At 46.4% G+C, this 25,272-nt stretch overlaps 1 protein-coding gene across 8 annotated transcripts in view; it reads left to right on the forward strand.

Moving 5' to 3' along the window:
* Positions 1-8,757, forward strand: part of Mapk9 (mitogen-activated protein kinase 9) — a 44,904-nt gene extending 36,147 nt beyond the window's left edge. For 7 of the 8 annotated variants that reach the window (XM_059270421.1, XM_059270420.1, XM_059270427.1 and 4 more), the window contains 5 exons: positions 1,073-1,255; positions 2,632-2,756; positions 3,754-3,817; positions 4,635-4,703; positions 5,661-8,757. In XM_059270421.1, the coding sequence (XP_059126404.1) occupies positions 1,073-1,255; positions 2,632-2,756; positions 3,754-3,817; positions 4,635-4,703; positions 5,661-5,818 (599 nt within the window). In that variant the 3' untranslated portion in view covers positions 5,819-8,757. Of the gene's footprint in view, positions 1-1,072; positions 1,256-2,631; positions 2,757-3,753; positions 3,818-4,634; positions 4,704-5,655 lie in introns of all 8 variants that reach the window. The other variant, XM_059270426.1, reaches the window with a different exon arrangement.
* The last annotated feature ends 16,515 nt before the right edge of the window (positions 8,758-25,272 follow it).

Consider the following 25,272-nt stretch of genomic DNA (forward strand, 5'->3'; position numbering starts at 1 on the left):
GTGTTAAAAGTGTACGGAAAGAGGGATAATATGAGCCAGGTCCCCTGTTTTGGCTAAGCAACTAAATAAAAATGTCTGCATAATCCCGATTTGTCAAAGTGTGTGAAAGGAGAAGAGAAGAAGGAGAACACTCAGGATCTCACCCTCTGAACCCATTTCCTGCATAGGTCCTCCAAATGAGCACCCTGAGTGTGTGTGGCTGGCCCTAGGCGATGTCCAGTGGTGTAAATGCATATTCTGAGAAAGCCTGTCACTTTCCAAGCTCCTGCTTATGTGATTTCTTAGCTTGCATTGTCTCATGTGACTGTTTACAGCTTCAGTGTCACTTTGCACAGACATTGTCCCCGCCACCCTCAGCCTGATGAACACCTGAGAGCTAGGCAAAGCTGGTGTCACCTTGAGAGGGCAGTACACACTGACTGAAACCCAGGTCATGTACGGCGAAAGGAAGAAACAGCACATCACTAGATGCTGAAGGGATGGCCCGGTGCCAAGTCAAACAGAATGGTCTCTGAAAGCACCATTGTCTAAGGGAGTTTCAGGAGGGAATGTGGTCTGTGGGGAAGGCCAGAGCCTGGACCCCTGCCCCTTCCCTCTCCATGCTTCTCTTGGTCAGCCTGTCTCACAGGTTCTGCTGCCCAGCCGTGAGAGAGATCACATGGTCTCTCGAGCTCTTCTCTCCTTCAGAGACCTGTGAGTCTAAGATAGCTTTAGTATGAAAATTGATTTCAGTTTGCTTATGTATTATTTATTTATTTCATGTTTAATCATATCATAGGTTAAATCATTTTTGCCATAATTTTATTTTTAATTATAACGGAAAAACATAGATTATGTTGATTTAATGAACCATGATCATAGTTTTTAAGATGCAGAGAATAAGAATTTTTGTTAAGTAATTTAGAAACCCAAACTTTATTTAAATATTATTCCAAAATGTTTTTGCTGATCCTGTGGGGTGGCCTAGTTACTTTACTTGTCCATATAAATATAATTTTCCTTTGCATGATGGTATTGTATGTATTATTACTGTGAAGCATTTCAGCTGTATTTTCCTCAAGAGAATCCTTAGATATTGATCAGTGGAATAAAGTTATTGAACAGCTAGGAACACCATCCGCAGAGTTCATGAAGAAACTTCAGCCAACCGTGAGGAATTATGTGGAAAACAGGCCAAAGTACCCTGGAATCAAATTTGAAGAGCTCTTTCCAGATTGGATATTTCCATCAGAATCTGAGCGAGACAAAATAAAAAGTAAGGCATTCTTTTATGCTACACTTGTTTCTCTAATGTTTGAACTGTAAAGCCCATGTATGTTAGGAAGGGCAGTAACTGAAATCCTGAAATAGAGTCTCTTACTGACATCCAAAGTTACCACAGAGTAAAAACTTAAAAGGCCAAGAGTCTTGACCTTGCTAAAACAAGGTCAAAAAATCTGGCCAAAATTAAAATGTCCAGACCATTCTGGACAGCCCTGAGGTTGTGGTGAGAAGATGGCTGCAAGTGTGAGGACTTGAGTTTGTGTCTCCAGCGTCACACAGAAAGCACAGGCGTGGCTGCATGGGCCTGCAACCCCCCACGCCCTGGGGTTGACACAGCTGGATCCTGGGGGCTTGCTGACCAGTCGGTCTAGCTGCATCAAAGCTCCAGTTCAGTGAGAGACCCTGTCCCAAAAGAATAAAAGGGAGAGCAATAGAGAAAGTCACCTGACTCCCTCCTCTAGCCTCAGAGTACATGGTACCCACACACTCAAAACGTTCATGTGCATGTGTACTGGTGTGGGTGCGTGAGCATGCGTGCGTGTGCGCACACACACACACACACACACACACACACACACACACCCCTCATTGTGATGTCAGTGATCCAAATTCAAAATGTTTTCAAATATAAAGAACACTTGAGTAAAAATTCTAGACAGAAACTGTTGAGTGTGGTTCAGTGGGAAAGGCCCTCCCCACCCTTCTGTGCCCTTCCTAGTACGTGATCACCTGAGAAAAAACTATGACTTTGCTTTCCTCTACCCCAGGGTGAGCAGCACCTTGGTCACCCAGTCTTTCCTTGGCTCTGTATGTTGTGAACTCTTCATTGCTGAGACCTCACTGAGCCTTCTGCTTAATTAAATTGAGCTTGTTTTTTTTTCCTAGCTACTAACCTCTAGATTGAAAAAAAAAAAAGTGTATGCTATCAGCATTGTATACAGTTAGGCAAAGGAGAGAAACCTGTGAAGCAAGCTGTGCTCTGGGACTGTGGGTACTGTGAAGGTTTTTACATTGTTCTACTGCGACACAAATGAAGAATCCTCTTGGCACTTCATGTCCACACCCCTGGCAGCACCATCCTGAGAGGTGCTTGCCATCTTCTCTGCTGTGACCTCGTAGCTTCAGGTCATCTGGACACTGCTCTGAGGCTGCCACCCCATTGCCTTCATCTCACATGCTCAAAGCCTGGTCTGTAATAGTGGCCACTGGACTTTTTAAAGGTTGTGAGCTGTGTTGATCTGGAATCCCTTAAACATTTCCTGAAGTCAGCGTATCTCTGTACCCTCCACTCTCACAGTTGGTTCTTTATTGTGTGGTTTCCTCTTTTCCACAGTAGCAATGTAAGTATGTCATTTGTTTGCACCCTAGCAAGTCAAGCCAGAGATCTGTTATCGAAAATGTTAGTGATTGATCCTGACAAGCGGATCTCTGTGGACGAAGCCTTGCGTCACCCGTATATTACTGTTTGGTATGACCCTGCTGAAGCAGAAGCGGTAAGTGTCTGTCTGGAAAAGATGTCGATGTGGAGGGCTCACTTTCATATCCAGGGCCCACTGTCTTTGGATTTTCTCTCTGTTAGTCCAAAATGGCTATGTGAGGATGGCAGGTTGTTGATTTTAGGGCCCTCCCTTCAGAAAAAGAAGTACTATCTGAAGCCTAGGTCGGTACCCCAGGAGCACTTGCTGGGGCTATAGCTGCAGAGTTGAGCACTCAGGAGTGCACGTGAGTGTGTTGTGGCAGTCTAGATGGCCTCTGTAAAGCTGACATGCAGTAACAATGCATGGAACGTCTGCTTCATGCCTGGTACTAGGCCATGGGCTTTGCTTATATCTTACTCAGACCTTCGAATCAGAGCGGCTAAGTCGCCTCCCCAAGTGACACACTAGCTCACGCCTCCCCATTGCATCTAGGCATCTCACCTCCCATCTGTTTTTCATGACCTGTGAATGCTCTTTAGCTATGAGTAAGATAATAACACAGTGGGCCATTTACTTCATGCCAGCTGTGGAACACACTGCTGTGTCCTGGGTACAGATTTCACTGCCATTTTGACATTATGTTATATCAAAAGAATTGGATTTATGAACAGCCAGTTGTGGAATGTTCCATTCATGAGCTGTGGCTTGGGCATGGGTGTCCTGTCATAAAGAACTGTAAAATGTGTTCTGAGAAAGTACCACACCTCACTCCACTCCCACACGGCCATGTCCCTGGGAGCCTCAAGCTGCCTATGGTTACTAATTTTGTAATTTCCTTTGGGCTATGTTTGCAGAGCATTTTGAGGTCATATGATTATTGAGGTTTATTATTTATAGCTTGCCTTTGGTTAACTAAACTGATAAAATATATTATGCTTACAAGAAAAATTTTACGTGTTAATTAAGCTAAATCCATGTTATAAGTAGATTCAAAACATTCTAAGTAGTGTTATCTGTCCATCATGTCCCATCAGTTTTGAGCTATTGACCTGACGTGTCATTTAATTTTCAGCCACCGCCTCAAATTTATGATGCGCAGTTGGAAGAAAGAGAGCATGCGATTGAAGAGTGGAAAGGTAAAGCAGCGTATTTTGATCCTTACTTATGATATTCTCATAGTCCTACAGAACCTGCTTTCACTTAATTTTGATACTAGCCTCTTCGGAAGGACTTTGAGACCCAGAAGCCCCAATGTCCTCTCTCTCCACTTCCCAGCTGAGGAAGAGTGTGACTCTAGCAGTGTCAGAGTAGAACATGTGTGATATCTTAGTTTGCTTCAGGTGAAACACACGGACTTTCCATGATCACATGCTGATGTGTGGCTGTGAAGTCAGTAAGTGTGTTACCCTCATCTTGATAGCATGGGAGTTCAGGGAGCGAACCCAATGGACAGGCCATATTCCCTACAGAGATGCCTGTCTAAGCAGGTGTGGGGGAGCCCAGCTGTGGGACATGTCTTTGTCTATTAAGGCATATAGTTTTATGTTTTAAATCTGGTTTGAAGGAAATTGCCAAAAAAGGCAAGAAGGTATCACTAGCACTTTAAGATGAGCCCCATAGCCTCAGTGAACTAAGCTGGTTAACAAAGAAACCAGACTTGAAAGTTTTCATTCAGAAGCAGTGTCATTAGGAACTAAGGCCCACAGTCAGCACAGGCCAAACATTGATCATGGCCTTTCCTGACTGGCATGCCAGTGGCCCACACATGTACACACTCATCATGGCAATGCTCACAGTGTATGCTTGCAGTGTGCTGATGTGATCCCCTGATAACTTATGTGGTAGCCAAAGGAAGTTGAGGAATCCTGGTGCCCCGGGATGGCTTCAGGGATGTGGAGGCAGAGTTCAGGTGCAGGGGAAGCACAGCATCGTAACTTCTGTTTCTCTTTGAAGAACTAATTTACAAAGAAGTGATGGACTGGGAAGAAAGAAGCAAGAATGGTGTAAAGGATCAGCCTTCAGGTTGGTGATTGCTTTACTTTTGTTGTCTAATATTTTGTCTACTCAATGTTTATAACTGGCAATGATGTGTTAATGCTACTTGGGCCACCCTGGTGTGACATAGCCACCTGATGCAGTCACTTTGTTGAGGTGGCAGGCCCTAACTAACTAACTGCCTTTGAAACATTCCCGTTGTGACTTGCAGCAGATGCTGTCAGCTGTTTAAAGAGGAAGAGACTGGATTTGCAGACTTTAAAATAAGTGGCCCTCAGTTCAGAAAAAGGAGGGTGTTTGTACAGACCTAAGATCCTGCATGTTTTATTTTTGTTCAGGCCACACTGACACATGGGTAGTAGGAAATAGGATAGCTTTATTTATCTTTGAAATTAAAATAACAGTTTTTAAACTCATTAAACAAAAATAAAATTCATGGCAGGCACTGACCTTTTTCTTTTTTGGGTATATATTTCAGAAAGCATTTTTATCACAAAAGATTTTTTGAATCATGATGCTTTTTTCCTGTAGACGTGGTATGTCTGTTGTAAATGAAATGTCCCATGACATTTGAATCCCACTCAGGCCTAAGCCTCCTGTGCTAATTGTAGGATAAATTCATCCATTTCTTTGTAAGGTATGTTTGAAGTCAGCGGGTGTATCTTTTAAGTAATCAACATGATCATATGTGACCACATACACATTGCCACAGGAAAGAAAAAGAGAATATTCTAGGGAGAGCCAAGACTGTTTAGAAACTGAACCAAAGAAGGACCCAAGGAAAAATCCCAGAAGCTCAAAAGTATAGTTGACTGGTTTCTTAGCTCTTGGTTTCTTGATCATTAGGATCAGGAAACTGCAAAGCACAGAGTCAGGAAGTGGCCTGGAGCCCCCGGCCTGCTGTGCGGGACGCTGTGCGGGATGGATGCTGTGCGGGATGGACACTGCGCCTCGGTTTTATTCCGTGTGGTTCTCTTAGCACAGATGCAGCAGTAAGCAGCAAGACCGCCCCTTCGCAGTCCACGCCTTCGCAGTCGTCATCCATCAACGACATCTCGTCCATGTCCACTGAGCACACGCTGGCCTCAGACACGGACAGCAGTCTCGACGCCTCCACAGGACCCCTTGAAGGCTGCCGATGATCTGTTGGAGACAGTGCGCTTGTCTGTGAAGAAACTCTCGCTTCCATGGCCCCGAAGCACATGGGAGTTGATGGAACCAAACTGAAAACTCCATGTTCTGCATGTAAGAAACACGATGCCTTGCCCCTGCTCAGTTCCAATAGGATTGCCTGCTTAGACTATAAAATGAGGCAGACTATGTCTGAAGAAAAAGTACAAACCACACCATTAGACATTTTGTTCAAGGTCATTTCAGGTGAGCAATTAGAATAGATGAGTTTCTTTTCCAAGTTGTGTGGTGTCCGTGGTGACAGCTCATGTGTAACCGTGGGAACTCGTATGCATGTGACCACAAATGCTTGCTTGAACTTGCCCATGTAGCACTTTGGGAATCAGTATTTAAATGCCAAATAATCTTCCAGGTAGTTCTGCTTCTAGAATAATCTCTTAATCCTCTTTAGTAATTTGGTGTCTGTCCACAAAAAAATAGATTTATGTGTATTAATTGGCCACCGTCATATTATCATATCTTACCCACTTTTATGGTATGATTTATTCTATCTTTTGTATTTCAGAAGGAATATAATTAAATTTATTTAATAAATAAAAATACAGCTTTTCTTAAATTTGTGATGTTTTGGGCTGAGAATTACCGCTGCTAAAACCAAGTTCTTTATATAGACACTCTGTGTCCTTTAAACTACCCAGTGTGGGATAACTTTACATACAGCTTTTCTGCATGACAAAATTTCCAGTTGTATTTCGTGCTGCTTAAGACATATGTCACCTTGAATCTTGCCCACGCATCTCCTTTTTCTTGGTCCTCTGGACATGGATTTAGAATCCTGCATATCACAAAGCACCCATCTCAATAGAATGCCGGCGGCAGAGATTCCTGAATCCACTGCCTGGTGTTGGCCTAAAGCTGACAGTGGCCTCTCCAGAACAGCCAATGAGCAATGTTCCCCTCGCAGAGCCCGCCCAGTCTTTGCTCCCCTCTCTTTATTCAAGGTGAAAGGTGATTGGGTCTCACAGCCTTTCCTTCTGTAGCGTTATCTCCTAAATTTTCTTTCTCACTGACAGAAGCCACATCCAGCAAGAGCACGTGGTCTCTTAGGAGGCCAGGCTCACTCACTATGCCTTTTTGCTGCTGCCATTTTCCATTTTGTGGAGGCATTTCCTTTTCCTAAGGGAAATCCATGAATGTTCTGGAAACATTCTTCAGGAGAATAAGAAGAAATACCCTAGAAAGTAGCCACTCTTGAATATTTTCTGATTTAAAACTGCTCACCTGAAATCGATTCTTTCAGATCCTGGTCTGTAAATTACTCAGGATGTAGTAAGATGCTGAGTGTTCTGTGCTGCAGAAATGGAGTTGGGATGGTCATACCTTGGCTACCTGTGCTCAGAGTGTTTTCTCCCTCGAGCTTATTTTGTTAACAATTCATATCTTGTGTTCAATTACTTTGGGAGCTATGGAGTGTGTTCTGGGAGGAAATTTGATAAGAACTTTGGTGAAAAGTACATCTGATACATGACTCTGTCTGCACCACTTGTGTCCTAATGGTTGGTCTGATCACTGGAATCTTTAGTGAACAAAATTCATCTTGAAGTAAGGACTAGCTTTCTATCATGTATGGACACTTTTAGGTACAAAGTGGAAATGCTAGTGTGGACGGAGGCAGAAACACCTGTTTATGGCTTCAGGTTATTTAGACCCTGGAAGCCAGAAGTCACAGGTATGAATGTTACCACTATACATATGTAAACATCTTATAGTTACAGCCTTCTCTCTGAGGCACATTCTTTTCAAAGACTTCACTAAGACTGTCTTAAGAGAGGAAGTATAGAAAGTGAGCTTTTAAGCTGCACTGTCTGCCTCCACTGTAAAGGGAGCATGCTATGATAGAGATTTGTCCAGGGTCCCACTGACAGGAGACACCCATAAGTGGAGCAGCTTTCTGCTCTCCCCTTACTCTGCGTATCCAGTGAGCCTGTTGTGGATGGAGCCTGTGCTGCTGTGGACAGGGTCTCATGCAAAGACCCCTTCCATCAGGCAAGTGCACCTATGACTGGCCACAGCGCTCCAAAGAAATACCTCACCCAGTTTCAGGGTCCTCCCTCCTGAGCCTAGATTCGCCAGGGTCCTGGGACAATGCGAATGGTTTCGAACTGACCTCTGCAGGCGAACGCCGAAGGTGGATGAAGAACTGAGAAATGTGCTCAACTTTTTCATCTTTTCTATTTTATTTTTGTAATTTATATTGTACACACCCTGGAAGTCACTATTTTGGACATGTATTTTTATAAACCAGGTAATTGATGATTATCTGGAATTTGCACTAGGTTAGTTTTTGTTGTTGTTGTTATTGTTGGCTTAGTTTTCAGCCAAAAGTGGAATGACTGCCCCTTCCAGGTCTGTCCCTTTCAAGCACAGGTCTGGAGGGCAGACGTGTCCCGCCAGGGGAGGAGAGCGGCCTCAGAGCACAGGCTGCATAGTGCCTCGCAGCTTTGGGCCTGCAGCTGGAGCCAGGCTGTGCTCTCCTCTTTAGAACACAAAGCCCAGAGCCCTTGTGTTAGAAGGAGAAAGCCCTCCATAGGCCCTCGCTGACAGCCAGGGTCTGCATCTAAAACAAAAACACAGCACTGGTTTCATCTGGGCTGAGTGATGTGTGAGTCATAATAATGGTGTATGAGTTTGTCTGGTTAGTTTCTGATGTGACTCCTCCGGTGTCTCATGCTGGTAGTAAATACAGGTGTGACCTTTCAAATTGCATATCTCAAAAGTAACATTGCCTAATGTTTTATAATAAAATCTATTATGTGTGTTTTGATTGGTGGAAAGTAATACAAGCTACATTTTAAAAGAGAAATGTACAGCATGTCCAGTTCCTGTGTTTTAAAGTGACAGTTGACTGTATCTTTCCACATCACCATTTTGATTACAAACTTAACACAAATAGATGTTGAAGTGTCGTGATTTCAGACATCCACAAGTGTTTTCACATCCAAAGTAAGACTATTGCTCTGTTACTTCTCACTGAAAAGCTTCTGCAAATTCCTGTATCTGTTTTCAAAACAATGGCAGTAAGTTTTGACTTTAAAAATTGTATAATATGCTCAGAATATTGGTGAAGGTTTCTTCTCACAAGATGTAACCAGGAGAACCTGCCGAGCTGTCTCTGTTTATGTCTTAAAGCCTTAACTGTGCCTGTGTGCTTGTAATTTTGTGCACGGGATGAGCCGTTCTCACCTCTGTTCCAAACACTGAGGACACTTGAAACTTCAAACCGCAGGAGGAGCAGGCCTCCCGAGGCTCGCTCTTTCTGTCAGAACCAGAACCGGTGCGGATAGTCAGCACCAGCCTTGGTGTTAAGGTCTAGATGGGGAAATTCTCTTGGCCTACCATCTCTCAATATAGACAGCTCCAGCATTGTTTATTAACTGAGGTGGTCTGTGTATATAGTTTGATGGGGTTTTGTTTTTTGTAGTAGGAGTACTTGTATGTAAAAATAGTGTGTGGTCAGCTACTCAACACTGTTCTGAAGAGTGTCAGCTCCTGTGAATTTAAGCATAAGGTTACCTTTGACAATAAGGTAGTGGTTTGATATCTTTTTGTTGTTGTCATTTTGAATCACCAGTCAGCAGCAACGTCAGTAATAGGGTGGCAGTGTGGTGAGTCACATCCCTTGCAGCTAAATGTCACCATGATGTAAAAGGAATATTCCTTTACAACCATTGGGAACTGGTCCCATGCTATGCCGCAAAGCCTTGAACTGCATGCTCCTCCATGGTTTAAAAACTCGGGGATCATTGTGACAGAGCGTTTCCTGCTTCAGTTCTTTGTCTTGGGATCTTGGAGTTGGAAGGGAAATTCAAGGTAATTTCACCGTCATCCCCATCATAGAGGGAAGTGGGGAGAGGTAGCATACATACCCCGCCAGGCATAAAGAAGTGAGCAGCAGACTTACTTGCTCCTTTCCAAGGCCCAGAGTGTTCATAGCCTCATTCCTCACTCTCTTTGGTTTATGAAGACCTCTGAGAATCCGGGGAGAAGCCCTTCCGACAGAAACATCACAGGAGCCTGCGAGACAGCTGTGAACCGGCGCCAGCTGAGCTGTCTTCAAAAGCTCGTCACTGAGAGCATAGTTTGTCCTTTAGGCCAGAGCCCAGTCGTGTCTGTGATGACATCGGGCGTCTAACGGTTGTGTTCTTAAGTATTTCTCATCCCCAGGGAAGGTAATGTATGGTACCAGTTGGATGTGGCCTGGACATTGTATTAGTCCCTTTCCTCATGCTGTGACAAAATACCTTACAAAAATAAGGGAGTTACTTTGACTCAGAGTTTGAGGGTACGGTCCGTCATCATGGGGGAGGCTTGGTGGCTTGAATCATTTTCTCTTTTTCTCCTTTTTCCTCAGTCTGGGGCACACATACGCAGGCAGAGGGATGGCATCATCCAATTTCAGGATGGATCTTTCCTCAGTCACACCTCTCTGGAAATGCCCTCATGTCCATGCCCAGAGGTGTGTCTCCTAGGTAGATCCAAATCCCATGAAGTTGACTCTCAAGACCAGCCTTTACAGATACTGTTTGTCCCAGAGGTTCATGCAATGACAAGTTGGTCCCCAGTATAACCAGAATTGAGAAGTGGTGGGACCTTCAACAGGTGGAGTTTAGTGGGAGGTGATTGGATCACAAGAGGCTCTCATGGTGGGACTAATGCCTTTCTTTAGAGACTGAGTGTATTCTCTTGAGTCTGGGTTGGGTCTCATGGGAGTGAGTTAAGTGTTGAACTAGGTTACTTGTCCCAAGGGTGGGTTGTTAGCAAACAAACAGGTCACGTTCTCCTTTATGTTTCTGATGACCATGCACCTATATCTCCATTCTGCCCTTTTACTGTAATATCTTACAGTAAGAGGCCCTCACCAGAGGCCGAGCAAGTACCTGCACATTGCAGTGCTCCTTAACGTCCAGAACTGTGAGCCAAATACATTTCTTTAAGAATGACCTAATCTTGGGTATTCTGTTAGAGCAGCAGAAAACAGACTAAAGCAGGCTGTCCTGTAAGATATGCACCTCCAGCCACGTGTGGCAGCTTCCATAAGGTCGCACTGATCTTTTATCCCTTTCCTGTATTTCTGGAATTTGGGAGGCATACCTAAAGCCCAGACAGGTTTGCATGATCTTTAGGTAATCATACATTTAATTGATAATGTGTCCTTTATTCAATCACACCCAAAGACATTGCATGTCTCTGTGGCCCACTATCATAGACACTAAAGCTGACCACTTGGCCAGCATGATTACAGTCTAATCCCCTTCTCAGGTACATTTTTCCTCCTTGTGATGAGAAGCTTGTCTATATGGGCTTACCTTGGGGATGCCCCATCTGTCACACTTTTCATGCTGTCAACCTCGGTTGATCATCTTGCTGGAAGTGAGAATCTCACGGGGCCTTAAGGAAGAGTGACTTCCTCAATTCATCTATCCAGGTGACTGTCATTGGCTGTCAGTGATTGTCATATGCTGTCAGGAAGCTCTTCTTTGCATCAGGGAGGGCTGCTTCCTGAAGACGGCCTCTGCACTTTGTTCTCTCTTTAGTACTTGGTGTTCAAATGGGCACAGCATAAAGGCCACCTGCATGCTCTCACCAGAGGTTTTGCTTTTCTGTCTATCTCATTATTCCTTCTGAGACTTAAACTGCCACAACTGTGGGCCCCCCAAAGCTAGTTCCTATGCCGTGTTGATTGATTCCCATTAAGTCTTCAAGTTTTAATTTTGAAGTAACTTCAGGCTGATAGAAAAGCAGAAAGAACAGAACAAAGAATTCCTGTATACCCGCTTCAGACCCCCAGATGTTAACATTTTCCAAATGTGTGTTAGCCTCTGTCTGCACAATTGCATTTATGCATACACATATAAACACACGTGTTTTATACTGATACACAGTCATTGATTTCCCCCTATTTTTTTTTTTTTTTACAAGCAAGCAGATTGTTTTTGTTTTGTTTTTCAAGACAGGGTGTCTCTGTGTTACAGTTCTGGCTGTCTGGAAACTCGCTTTGTAGATCAGGTTAGCCTCGAACTCACAGAGATCCACCTGCCTTTACCTCCCAAGTGCTGGGATTAAAGTCATGCACCGCCACCACCTGGCTAGCAACGAGATTTTGTTTTGTTTTGTTTTGTTTTTTGAGACAGTGTTTCTCTGTATAGCTTTGTAGCCTATCCTGGGACTCACTCTGTAGACCAGGCTGGCCTTGAACTCACAGAGATCCTCCTGCCTCTGCTTCCCAAGTGCTGGGATTAAAGGCATGTGCCACCACGCCCAGCCTTAGTAACCAGATTTTTAATGTCTGTTAACTCATGTATACAAAAGGTATATACATCTAATTTTTAAAGGTAGAGCTACAAGCAGAGACATGCTTGTGTCTGCTGATATATATGCGGTATTCACAGTGACCAGCATTCATGTAGCTAAACATGTCCACATTAGCTGTAGGGACATCTCTGAAGAACCCCGAAACTTTATGAGGAATCTAAGGGATTGTTCCTGAACCTTTGAACATTGTCGTGGCCCCAGGACTTCATGGGTAAAGCCACAGAAGGATACATGCTTTAGTGATAGCAGTGGGGTGAAACAGAGAGCCCAGAGGGATGTGAGAGCATGCTAACATGAGGGGCACAGAACTGGAGACCTGACATTTTAAAGGGCTGGAAAGAGACGGCTCAGCAGTTAAGAACACTTGTTCTTCCAGAGGACCTGAGTTTGGTTCTTAGCACTCACATTTCAGCTCAGCTGTCTGTAATTCCAGTTCCAAGGGACAGACACCTTCTGATCTCAGCAGGCACCAGGCATACACATGATACACAGACATATGTGCGGGTAAAACATTCATACACATAAAAAAAAAAAAAACCTGATAAAGTTAACAGAAAATTTAAATTTGTAACATGAGCCAAAAGAAGGAAATTCAGACAGGAAAAGAGAAAAATAAAAAAAGGAAATATTTAAAAAAAAAAAAAAAAGGAAATGTGATCATAAATAAATGCTACTATCACCAGGGATTATGGCTTAAGCAAGTTGATCAGCATGTGTAAGGATCCTGAGCAAATACAAATGTATCAAAATATGAGATACAAAAGCATCCACCGTTAAATATATTCTAGACAATGGCAGCTATGGGTATATAGATGATTGACATCACAGGAGAAACATCAAGTCTGTTTGAAATCTGCATACACTGATAGGTCAGACAGGTCAAAGCTGAAGAAAAATCTTGAAGTTGGAAGTATCAGTATTTAGCTGGACTCATAGAGGATATTTGTGCCCACCGGGCATATTCTTTTTGATCATGCCATGGAAGTTAAAGGAAAACCAACTACCAGTCCACAGAGGAAATATCAATAAATTCCAAAGTTGGCATAAGATTTTTTGCTATAATAATGTTAACCGAATCAAAAATAAATTTGATAAGGTTTCACACTTTAGATAGAAGAGGAAATTATGAGAAAAAATACAAAATTCCTGAAAAATGCATAGCCCAAATGCTAAATTTCATAGAAACCAGCGTGGGCTGACAAACATTTACCACAGATATCAGAAAATGTGTTCAGCCTTTAACTCAAGAAATTGACTCTGATGAGCGGAGAAAACACAAGCAAAAAGAACAATAAAGATGGGCACAGGGATCAAGAAACTAGGAAACAGGGCAAGCTGGGCTGTGTGGAAAACGGCTTAGTCAGGAAAGGGCTTGCCTTGTAAAAGCATGAAGGGTTCAATCTTCTGAACCCACATACGAAAGACCTGGTGTGGTGGCAGCCGCTTGTTAACCCGGCCGCTTGTTAGCCCGGTGCTGGGGAGAGGGAAGCACCAGGGCAGCCCGGGCTGACCGTGAGCTCCCGTCTCCAAAAACAAAAAGGAGGAACGACATTTGAGATCGTCCTCTGGCCTCCACATACACACACACACCTGCACACACGTGCACCCACACACACATGAACACACACACAAAGACATTAGAAAGTAAGAATAAGAAAAAATATCAAAGTCACAGAATAAGATAAATCTAGAGTGCAAGGTTGCAAAGTGGGGTCTGGAAGCAGCTGGAGAGAAAGGATGTTTAGAATCTTCCGGCAATTGTGATCATCTGTACAAAGACATTTTCTTATAAATGTACAATTATGAAAGTGGCCCAAGAAACAAGAGCAGGGCACACCGTGTGTGTTAACTATCTCATTTCAGTACTTTCATGAGAATGGTCCTGTTATCTTCATCTGCAAATTGCAGCCAGGGAGAGCAAGCATTCCCCAAGCAAGGACGTGCAGAGCTGAAGTCTCGAGCTGATGGCAGACAGCCACCCCCTGCTTGTAGACTGTGTATTTAGATGGTTTCCAGAAAACTCAGATGGACCAGTGACCATCAAAGAAGATGAAATATAGTCAAGGGCCACCTGCTCCCAAACCCAAGTATTCTCCAAGTTAAACTAATCTGGCAGTGAGGGTTTTTTTGTTTGTTTGTTTTGTTTTGTTTTTACTAACTTCAAGAAACAGATAAACCCTATTTCACTTAAGATTCTTGAAGCTTCCCCAACCCAGTTTCAGACTAGTTTTGCCTGGATTCCAAAGTTGGGCGAAGTCGAGAAAATTCTATGGCCTTCTCGAAGGCTGTGAACTAACTCAGGACCGTATGCCTTCTTCCAGAGTATAAGGATGTTCGGATAAATAGAGCTGTTCGGATACATAGGCTTTTTTTTTTAAGTGTTAGAAAAATTGAATCCCCTCCTGGGGATGGCAGAGCTTGTTAGGGACGAGCAGAAGGGGTTACAACTGTCACTCCACACATGGGGCCAGAGGAAGGGACGGACACTCTGCACCTCCTCTTTAACATGATGCTGAAATCTCATAAGCCTTCCTGGAAGAGGGCAAAACTTGGTGATGAGATAAGGCTGTCATTACAGCCCCATCATATCCACCCACTTGTGCATACATGCATAATACATATATGTGTATAAACTTGAGACACAAGAAAAGGCAAAAGACAGAAGGAAGCCCCTTCAGGCAGCCAGAGCTCCAAGTCCAGAAACAGACAACAGCCCGGATGGAGGCCAGGAACACTGCTCCCCAGGGAAACACCTGCCTCTACCCAAGTCAAAGCAGACCGTTTGCAAGTCTTTAACAACCCATGACTCCTCGGCTCTACTGGGATGTTTCCCAAAGTCCCCAGCTCCACTGCATGCTGTTTATTTTCATCACCTGTCCTCTGAGCATTCTTCTATTCGGGATCTTTGGCTAGAGACAGAACCATACACAAGACCCACCACTCCGACTCTGACAACCAAATAATCCAGCATTAGTGGATATGGTCAACGACAGCATCAGTCCTTGGCCACAGTTGGGTGGGTTAGGGTGGGAAAACTATGGCAGGAAGGTCACACCTGACCCTGAAGATGGCTTTGTTTGTTTTTTATTTATTTGTTTGTTTGTTTATTTATTTATTTGTTTGTTTGTTTTGAGGCAGCCTTATGTAGCCCAGGCTGGCATGGAACTCATGAGCCTCCTGCCTCAGCCCCCAAGTGCTAGGATTACAGTGTGTCCCACCATGCACTCTACAAAGATCCCTTTCTAAGTCAAAGACTTGGGTAGAGGAGGTGTAGCTCAGTTGGTAGAGCATTTGAACCAGCATACACAAGCATACTGGTTGAATCCAGTACATGAATTGTGTTTAGACCAACCTGTGACAGCAATATACCTGATATCAACAGATTACAAACTACATGTCAAATGCCTGCTGTGAACAGGTATGCTTTCTATAAAAAAAAAATAGCCTTTTCTCTGAAATGTAACACATATACAAGAAATTGGACAGACTTCAAGTGGATAGCTCAGTGAAGTTTTCCAAGCTGAGCCCACCTGTACAGACAGGACCACCCAGATCTCCACGTGAAACTTCACACTCCCCCAGGCTCCCCCCTTCCCCCTCTGCAGTCACAGACCCCCCAAGGTCACCATTCTCTCATCCCTAACCAGCAGTTCCCCGTGCTGAGTTACTGTGTAATATGGCGGGTGCAGTTTCTGATTCTCTCCACGTTACTGAACGGTTGTAACTCCTTGCCTATTGCTGCCACATCCGACAGCATAATTGACTTATCCTTTTTGCTGATAGTCATTTGGATCATTTCCAGGTTGAGGCGGTGGCAAATAGTGCTGTGCTAAGCATTTCTGCATGTGTCTTGGGGCATGCTTCTCCCATGGGAGCAGGACTGCTGAGGTGGGGGAGGGGGTGAGATACCGCTTTACTGCTGTATTAGTTTTCCGTTGCTGCCATAACAAATGGCCGCAAATGTTCAGAGCAATTGTGATTTATCAGCTCACAGTTCTGGGTCCAAGACCCTCAAGTTGGCTTGGGTAATGTGCTTGCTGTAGGTTACGTGAGGCTGAGACAAAGGTATCCGTGAGGAGGGCCTCTGGGTAGCGCCTGCTTCCTACTGAAGCGTTGGCCAACTTCAGGCCTGTGGACTCTTGCGATGGAGGTCTCTAGCTCCTTGCCATAAGAGAAACCACCTTAGCCTTCTCGATCTAGTCTTTACAAGTGTTTTGGGAACCCTGTGTCCATAGTCTCCAACTTGGCTACTTCACCTCTGCAACAATTCTAGTCTCTGGTGGTTTTTCTGACTCCCAGGCTATGCCTGGCTTGAAAGTGGTTAGGGTTCCCACCAGGTGAGGCGAAAGTGGCTTTTCAGGGCCAGTTCATGGGTTACCTGAACTGGTAACCCATGTTCGTGTCCCCTCCTCAGGGTTCTGGTCTCCTAAGCCCTGGGAAATGAGGATTTAACTCCGACTCTCAATCCCTGAGCAGAGAGGCTCCTTACAACCTACCCACAGCCCTCCCCACAGCCACCCCACAGCCTCAGAATTCAGCAAATGCATTTGGGAGAATTTAACCACAATGCTCCAACCTCACACAGCATACACAAAATTACCAAAACATGAACCCCCTCCCCCTGCTTCTTCCTCTTCTCTCTCCAATCTCCTCCCTTCCTGTCCTGATATTTTTATGTGCCTTTTAATGTCATTATGAGCAAAGGAAATTTATAACTTGAAATTACTGGCACAGTCTTGCTGTTGATCAGTGTATGGCTCAAGGCTAGTTTTGAACACAAGCATAAGAACATTGAACTTTGTGCAGAGCCATGATATTGGTCACACTCCCTGTGCTATGACAGAATACCTGAAACAGACAGACAAACAACTTCTTGGGAGTAATTGTTTATTTGGGATCACAGTTTTGAGGATTCACTTCATGGTTCCTTAGTCCTGTGCTCCTGGAAGAACATTATAGTGGCAGGAGCATGTTCACCTCATGGCAGACAGACAGACAGACAGACAGATGGGGGCATTTGAGGGAGTAGATTGTGCCTCTGCCATAACCTTCAAGGTGCAAGCGCTTGGATTTTTTTTAATGGCACCAATCTCTTTTTTTTTTTTTTTTTTTGTTTTGTTTTGTTTTGTTTTTCGAGACAGGGTTTCTCTGTGTAGCTTTGCGCCTTTCCTGGAACTCACTTGGTAGCCCAGGCTGGCCTCAAACTCACAGAGATCCGCCTGGCTCTGCCTCCCGAGTGCTGGGATTAAAGGCGTGCGCCACCACCGCCCGGCCGGCACTAATCTCTTTAACACCCACCCATACTCTCCTTGTCTTCAACTTCAAACACCATTCTTTCCGTGGCCAGACTTCACTGCTGTGGGATGATCCTTCTGTATGCTGTGAGTATGAATTACTCTCATTGGTTAATGACAAAGCTGTTGGGCCTATAGCAAGGCAGGATAAATGTAGGTGGCGGGACAATCAAACTGAGGACTGGGATGAAGAAGGGTGGAGTCTGGAGAGACTCTCTAGCCACCCAAGAAGCAAGATGCCAGAGGACAGGTAAAGTCACGGGCCATGTGATTAATAGATTATAAATTATAATAATTATTATTAATTATAGATTAATAGAAATGAGTTAATTTTAAAGCAAGAGCTAGTTAATAATAAGCCTGAGCTATTGGCCGAGCATTTTGTAATTAATATAAGCTTTTGTGTGTTTATTTGGGACCAGGCAGTAGGGATAGAAAAACTCCAACTTTTTACACTTCACATTTTTTCATCTTTTTTTGTTTGTTTGTTTTTTGTTTTTCGAGACAAGGTTTCTCAGTATAACAGCCCTGGCTATCCTGGAACTCACTCTGTAGACCAGGCCAGCCTCGAACTCACAGAGGTCTGCCTGCCTCTGCCTCCCAAATACTAGGATTAAAGGTGTGCCCCATCATGCCCAGCTAGGCTGCATATTTTCAAATCTCTTTTTACTCCTGATTCTTATTATAAGTCTGGCTAAAAGCAGCTGGTAATAACCAAGCCACAGTCTGCCCATGTGTTGTGTTCACATTTCCTCTGGAGAGCCAGATGTGGTTCCACAGCTACTCAGGAAGCTGAGGCAAGAGGATTGTGACTTTAAGATTCTCCTGGGCTACCAAACAAGTTCAAGGCCAGTCTGGGCAACTTATTGAGACCCTATCTCAAAAAAAGCATTTTTTTTTTAATGGGGAAAAAGGATTGTGGATATATTTTAGTGTCAGGGTACTTGTTTAGCATACACAAGGCCTTGGGTTTAGTCCTTGGCATCTCCAAAAGAAAAAGGGAAAAGAAAGGGAGGAGAGAGGGAGGGAGGGAGGGAGGGAGAGAGAGAGAGAGAGAGAGAGAGAGAGAGAGAGAGAGAGAGAGAGAGAGGGAGGGAGAGAGAGATTAGTTTTGCTACCTTTAAACTCTGTCTCCCATAGTCTCAGAATGTAGGTATTTTGTAGCAGGCAGGTGTTATCCCCTCTGTAGTCTGCACCACGTGCATTCAGCACAGTCACCACAGAGTCTCCAGGAAGACAGGCTTTAGCTGGCTGGAATGGTCACCGTCCTCACAATGTACCCTTTGTCAGCTGCCTCTCCTTCCCTGCTCCAGCCCTGGCTCCCTGGAATCTCCTTCCACCTCAGCAACCTTCAGTCTTATCTCAGGTTCCATTACCAGGAGTCCTATCTGTGATATTATCCTTTATTTCGGGACCAGCCTCATCATGATGCTGGGAACCCGGTACACCTACACCCAGACCCACACTTATTCCACATGCATTTCACACACACACACATGCACCCAATGCCACACATGCCACCACTGGCCACGTATATCATGTACATGCAAATGCACCACATACTGCATACATATCACACACATTTATTTTGCATGCATGTATAGAACACCACCATGAACCATATACTGCATACACTTACCATGTGCATGCTCATATATACACATACTGGCATTCTTTCCGCCCCCCCCCCACCAGTTTTCACCCAGGCTCTGTGGAAAGGTAGGATCCTGGTCTGTACACAATGAGACTGTGATACACACACACACACACACACACACACACACACACACACACACACACACACACACACACCTCCTTGTGGCTGACTGTAGGGTGACTTTCTCCTAGTGCTCTGCCCTTGTAGTAACTTGGGAGGGCTTTCACGAGACCTGAGAATGGACAGTTTATGGGCTCTGCTAATAAAATGCCTTGGCTGGAGTCCAAAGTTCTGTCCTGTCTGTTCTTGTACTCTATTGGTGATCCTGCTTGGCCACCTTGTGGGTTGTCAGCCTCTTTCCTGAGTCACCTGAGGCATCTGTGCCAAGGCTGAGAGAGACATGCTGCTGAGACCACACAGGGTGTCTGCAGACACTGAAACCCAGGGGTCTCCTTTTACCCCCTAGCACCCAACCCCAGACTGCACCCACTAGTTCAGCCACCTCCAGGAATCCCTCAAGATCTTCCTTGGTCACACAGTCTCATCACCTGTTAGGAAAGGGCTCCCTGACAAACCTCACAACCACCACCTACCCAACACCCACCCCTAGGAAACTTCCCCCCCACACTCCCCACCAACATGGAAGCCCCAACTCATGTTCTCCTGCCCTGGACCAGCAAGCCCTGTGGCTTTTCTCTTGGAAACATCCCTTCCTTGGACCTGCCCTGTTCCCTGAACCTGTTCAGGGTCTGTACTCTTCAGCTGTCCTCTGCATGCCCCTGCCACACTGGCTCCTGCTTCTCCCTCTGTCCCCTCTCAGTGACGACCCTATGGGAGAACTTTTATGGTCCAGGCCCTATGAATGGGAGATGCCATCTGGAAAACCAAGGCAAGGGGGCTTCTTAGGAGCCAAGGCCAGTACAGCTGGGGACACACCATCATCTCTCACTGGAGTGCTTTAGGCAGAGCTGGGCCTAAACTTGTCCCTAGGGCCACAAACAAGGACAAGGTCCAGCTCTTCACCCAATTAGCAGGCTACTTCAGCCCTGCTCCCTTCCACCTTGGCACTCTCCCCACAAAAGATCCAAAGTCCATAATTTAACTACTCCAGAAATCAACATAGTTTGATCTTGTTCATTATGTTTTACTAGCCAATAAACTCTTTGCTTGAGTGAATTGGGTTGGGTTTCTGCCACAGTTCATTAGGCAGGACCTACTGAAGCAGAAGACAGATGCCCTGACCTCTACAGTGAGACACACCTGGATGGAGCCAGGACAGAAAGTCACCAGGTCCCGCGTAGGCTCCTTCTTTTCACTTGAAATTGTGACACACCCCCTCCTCACCCCTTATCTTTCTAGCACACCAGACCCTCCAGAGCCATGAAACATGGCTGATTCTCTGCGATGTCCCTCACTGTAAGGAGAAAGGTGACTGCAGTCTTCACCACCCCTTTGATACCCACCCTGTGCCAATAGGACTCGAGGACATAGACCACCCAAAGTTCAGTGGCCATTGTAGGAGAGGCCAGGACTCAGCCTTGGGGCAAGTGCGACCTGGATTTCAGGATACCCAGAAGCTGGTCAAGCGAAGAGGTCTGTCCAGGGGGTAGTTTGAGTGCAGAGACCTCAGGGAGTAGGCTTGGGAGGGCACCATAGGGGCAAGTTTTAGCCCGCGGGAGGCGAACCACACTGGAGGATCCCAAGCACAGGCCTGGACATTTGGCCAGGATCCGGAGAGCTGGGAGCAGAAGAGAGGCTTGATGGGCAAGGCGGCATGCCAGCCGTCTGGGAGGGCAGCGGGCAAGCGCTGCGCAGCGCGGACACGGGCGGCTCCACCCGCGCTTCCCCGTGCGGCCGCGAGGGGGCTCCGCACGGCTCCGGCCAGGCCGCCAGGCGCACGGGCAGGCAGCGCGCGGGATCGCGGCGGGCTGCGGGCGGGCGGGCAGCGCCCGGTTCACGGTGCGGCGGCTGCGGCGGGCGCGGCGGGCGCTGCCGATGGGCCGGGCCCGGGCTGCCGGAGCGCCGGGAGCCGGTGAGTGACGCGCGGTGGCGCGGGACACCTGCGCTACGGACAAGGGCGTGCGGGGCGCGGCGAGGTCCGCGCGTGGGGCGAGGCGGCGGCGTGGGCGGGGACGGAGGAGCGGGCCGCGGGCGGGCGGGCGGGCGGGCACGCGCAGGGCTGACCCGGGGCAAGGTGTGCGCGGGTGACAGTGCGCGCGCGTGGCCGGAGCCGCGGCGCGCGTGGCGGGGAGGTGGACGGCGGGGTGGGTGGCGAGCGACGCGGGAGCCCCCCCCCACCTGCTGAGGGCGCGGGACGGGCGTGAGGTCCCGGGGTGGAGATGCCCAGCATCAGCTGGAGGCCCGGGGCTCAGCGAAGGGCACGCCCCCCCAGCCGCTGATGGGAGGCCACCTCCCTGCACCTGCTAGTGGCAGAAAATGCCAGCCTGGGCCCAGAATCTCCACCCACATGGGCCTCAGTTTCCCTAGCTATGAAACGGGCACAGCAAGGTTGACCTGCGATGTGCGTGTGAAGGATGCAAAGGTCCTTGGCCTTGTGGGAATCAGAGGACCAGTGTGCCTGCCCATCGGAGGGGCTGCAGGGTAGTGGCATCTGCTGGGGCTCCGGGTGTGTCCCTCAGGCAATGGCCGGGGGCAGGCTCAAGGATGGAGACAGAGAAGCCCTGGAGAGAAGTGGGTGCTTTCAACCCTGCTGTCTACCCAGCAGGTTAGGTGGTGAGGTGGTGAGGTCCCCTGCACCCCAACTGACTGCCTCTTGCGGCTGTAGGACAGGTAAGAGAGTCCAAGAAGGGTCCTGGGAAGACCCACCTGATGGACAGAGCCTTGGTTCCACTTCAGAGTCGAGAAAACAGACTCATGTGTTCTGTCTCGGGCCGTGAAGTGACAGAGGTGAGGTCCCAGGCTCCTACTCCAGTACTTCAGCCACTTTGCCGGGTGCCTTGAGGATGTTATGTTCACTGACACCTACTGTGTGCTGCCAGCTCCTGCCCTGAGCCCTGCCCCACGCTGGTGTGAGAGGGACATACCACAGCATAGTTAGCTACCAAGGGAAAGCCTGAGGCCGGCTCGGAAGATCGTTTTTAGGAACACGGGGTGATGGGCTGGAGAGAGACGGTAGGGAGGTAGAGCCTGGCCAGAGAAGGTGTCTGTCCCTGGCTAGAGACCCCTCTGCTGTCAGTGAAGAGTGGAGCCCATGGAGAAGTCAGCCCATGGGCTAACAGGTGCAACATCCCTCGGGCAAGGGATGGGAAGGGCTTGGGACCGGGTAAGTCAGAGAGAGGAAGGAGGGCTTGGATGTTCTGGGTGCAGTGGGCAGCCTCCCGATGGTCGGAGTTTGAATAGTGAGGGAAACGCTTAATGGTGGTTGAAGAGGTGTGCAGGGGTGTAGAAAGAAAGCAGGGCTGGAGTAGCCAGGCAGAGAGAACGCAGACTGGACTGGGGGATCAGAGGTGTTGAGATGGGTGAGAGGCTCGGGTTGTGCAGTCCCCTCCTGGTGGTATAGCAGCCAGTCAAAGGCCGTTGTCCTGGGAAAACCAGAGCCGGGAAGAGGGCAGGCGTCTCATAGTGAGTTGAGGAGCTCGGAAAGGGAACCTCATTTTTTTTTTTTCGTTCAAGTGCTGCCCCACTCCTGTCCAGTAGGGGGCGCACGACTGTGGGCGGGGTTGCAGAGGTCCAATGAGATGCTGGGTGTTTGGGCGAGGCCTAGCCTCTGGGACCTTCTCATTTGTCCTTAGGTGTCTTAGAGTTCTGGTCCAGCACTCACATTTGCACTTAGACCAAACCTACAGTCGGCCGTTTCCCAAAGAGCCCCTTGCTCCTTTAAGTGGGAATTGAGGGGCCTAGAAGCCACCGTCTAGGTTAGGTGTGCCCATGGCCACCCTGGGGTCACTGAGTCTAGACGTTGTCAGGTGGCCCCAACCAAAGCATCTTTAAAAACGAACTAGAGCCGGGCGGTGGTGCTGCACGCCCTTAATCCCAGCACTCGAGAGGCAGAGGCAGGCGGATCTCTGTGAGTTCGAGGCCAGCCTGGGCTACAGAGTGAGTTCCGGGAAAGGTGCAAAGCTACACAGAGAAACCCTGTTTCGAAAAACAAAAAACAAAACAAAACAAAACTAGAAATTAATATTTCTGTCTCATTTCTCACAGTGAGAACCTGATTCCCAAATCATCACTATATTTGATCATTTGCTAAATCCTAGAACACACACAGAGCTTGTTTCAGAATTAAATGAGTAAAGCACTACCAACCCAAAACTACTACTAAGTTTCAGATGCCCTTGGGTGTGCACCCGGAGCACTGAGCATTGTTTTCAGTCTGATATGGAGTTGGTTTTGTGAGTTTCTGGTTGCATTCAACCTGTTTTTGCGCATCCTTGGTCTTCATGATACAATTTTATTTTTGAAACTGTACAATATTTTTATGGCTCAAAGGTATACAAATGCTATATTTATAAGTTATTTAGAGGTATAGTGTCTTTGTCCCTGTTCCTTATCAGAGGTAGCCATTTTAAACAGTCCCTAGATTATCTGTCTATCTTTCTTTTTTACCAAACAAGCCATTTATACATTATATTAGCGTATGTTACATCCCCTTTGTATTGTGATAAAAATTCCTTCTAAAAGTCAGCTCTCGCCAGTCTGTAGAGACCTTCCCGGATGTTTTTTACTACTACACCCCACTCCACTGTGTGGCTGTCCCCTAGTTTCTTCAATTTGTGTTCTGTGGGTGGACCTTTGATTTTTTATTCCAGGCTTTTGATTTCCCTTTTTCCCTCTCAGTCTTTTTTAAAAGATTTGTTTTATATGTGTGTGTTGTGTGCATGTGTCTGTTTGTGGATGTGCATCTATGGAGGCCAAAAGAGGGTGTTGGATCCCTGGAAGGTAGAGTTACAGGCATCTGCGAGCCTGTTTTATTTTAATTAACTAATTAAAGTATTTGTTTTATTTATCTTCATTTAAAGGGAAGAAAAATTGTACGCAAGAGCATGGTACAGGGAGAGCAGTTGAACGAAAGTCTCCCCTCACTATGTTTCTGTGTCTTCTGGGCTAATTGCTGTCACTTTTTATTCCAAAGGTTTTCTAGCTATTCCATCGTGTTGATGATATTTGGATTTGGATCATATTTGTGTGTTCACACATGTGTACGTGTTCCTGTGTGCAGGTGCAGGTGTGTGGGGGAGCGTGGAAGCCAAAGGACAGCCCTCAGGTGTTATTCCTCAGGAACGCTCCATCTTCTTGTTCTTGAGACAGGCCTGGAGCTTGCCAGCTAAGCTGGGCCATCTGGCCATAGAGCCCCAAGGATCTGCCCTGTCTCTGCCTCCCTAGTACTGGGATTAAAAGCACAAGCCATCAACCTTGGTTTAAAAAAAACAAAAACAATGTGATTTTCAAGGATCACAGTTGAGTCCTTGTGCTCAGGAGGTAAACACTTCACCAACTTCATTTTCTTCTCAGCTGAATTTCTATCTCAGCTTCTGGAATCACAGATGCTTTTCTGTTTCAAGGTCACTTCCACAGGTGAAGCTGCCCTTGTACAAGGTTTTCACATTTCTTTACTCAGGAGAACTTGACCCGGCTTGCTGTCGTTGTAAATATCTCTTCCTTCCGTTGTGTCTCCTAAATGGTTATTATCCCCGCACATGTGTTTTTCTACCATATTCGATTTATTTGTTTTGTGATCGTTTTGTAGATAGCTTGGGTATTCTGTCATCTACAAACTCAACAGTATCACTTTTCTTTACTAACTTTTAGGAATGTATTACTTTCATCCAATTAAGTTAGCTAATTGGAGCTGGAGAGATGGCTCAGCGGTTGGGAGCACCTCCATTCTTCCAGAGGACCCAAGTTCAGTTCCCAGCAGTCACAGCAAGTGGCTCACAACCACCTGTAATTCTAGTCCCAGGGGATCCAGTGCCCTCATCTGACTTCTGTGAGCACCTGCACGCACGTGGCATATATGCATACAGACACATAAACAAGAAATAAATCAATCCCTCTGGTTCAGCATTAAATATTGGATGCAGTGGGCATCTTTACCTTGTTCCAAAGCTAACAAAGATGCAGACTTTGGAGGAGGCAGGGATGGAGCTATGAAGGGAATGTCTTAGTCCCTTTTCTGCTTCTG

This window comes from Peromyscus eremicus, chromosome 8a (genome assembly GCF_949786415.1).
Source record: "Peromyscus eremicus chromosome 8a, PerEre_H2_v1, whole genome shotgun sequence".
In the NCBI taxonomy this organism is placed as follows: domain Eukaryota; kingdom Metazoa; phylum Chordata; class Mammalia; order Rodentia; family Cricetidae; genus Peromyscus; species Peromyscus eremicus.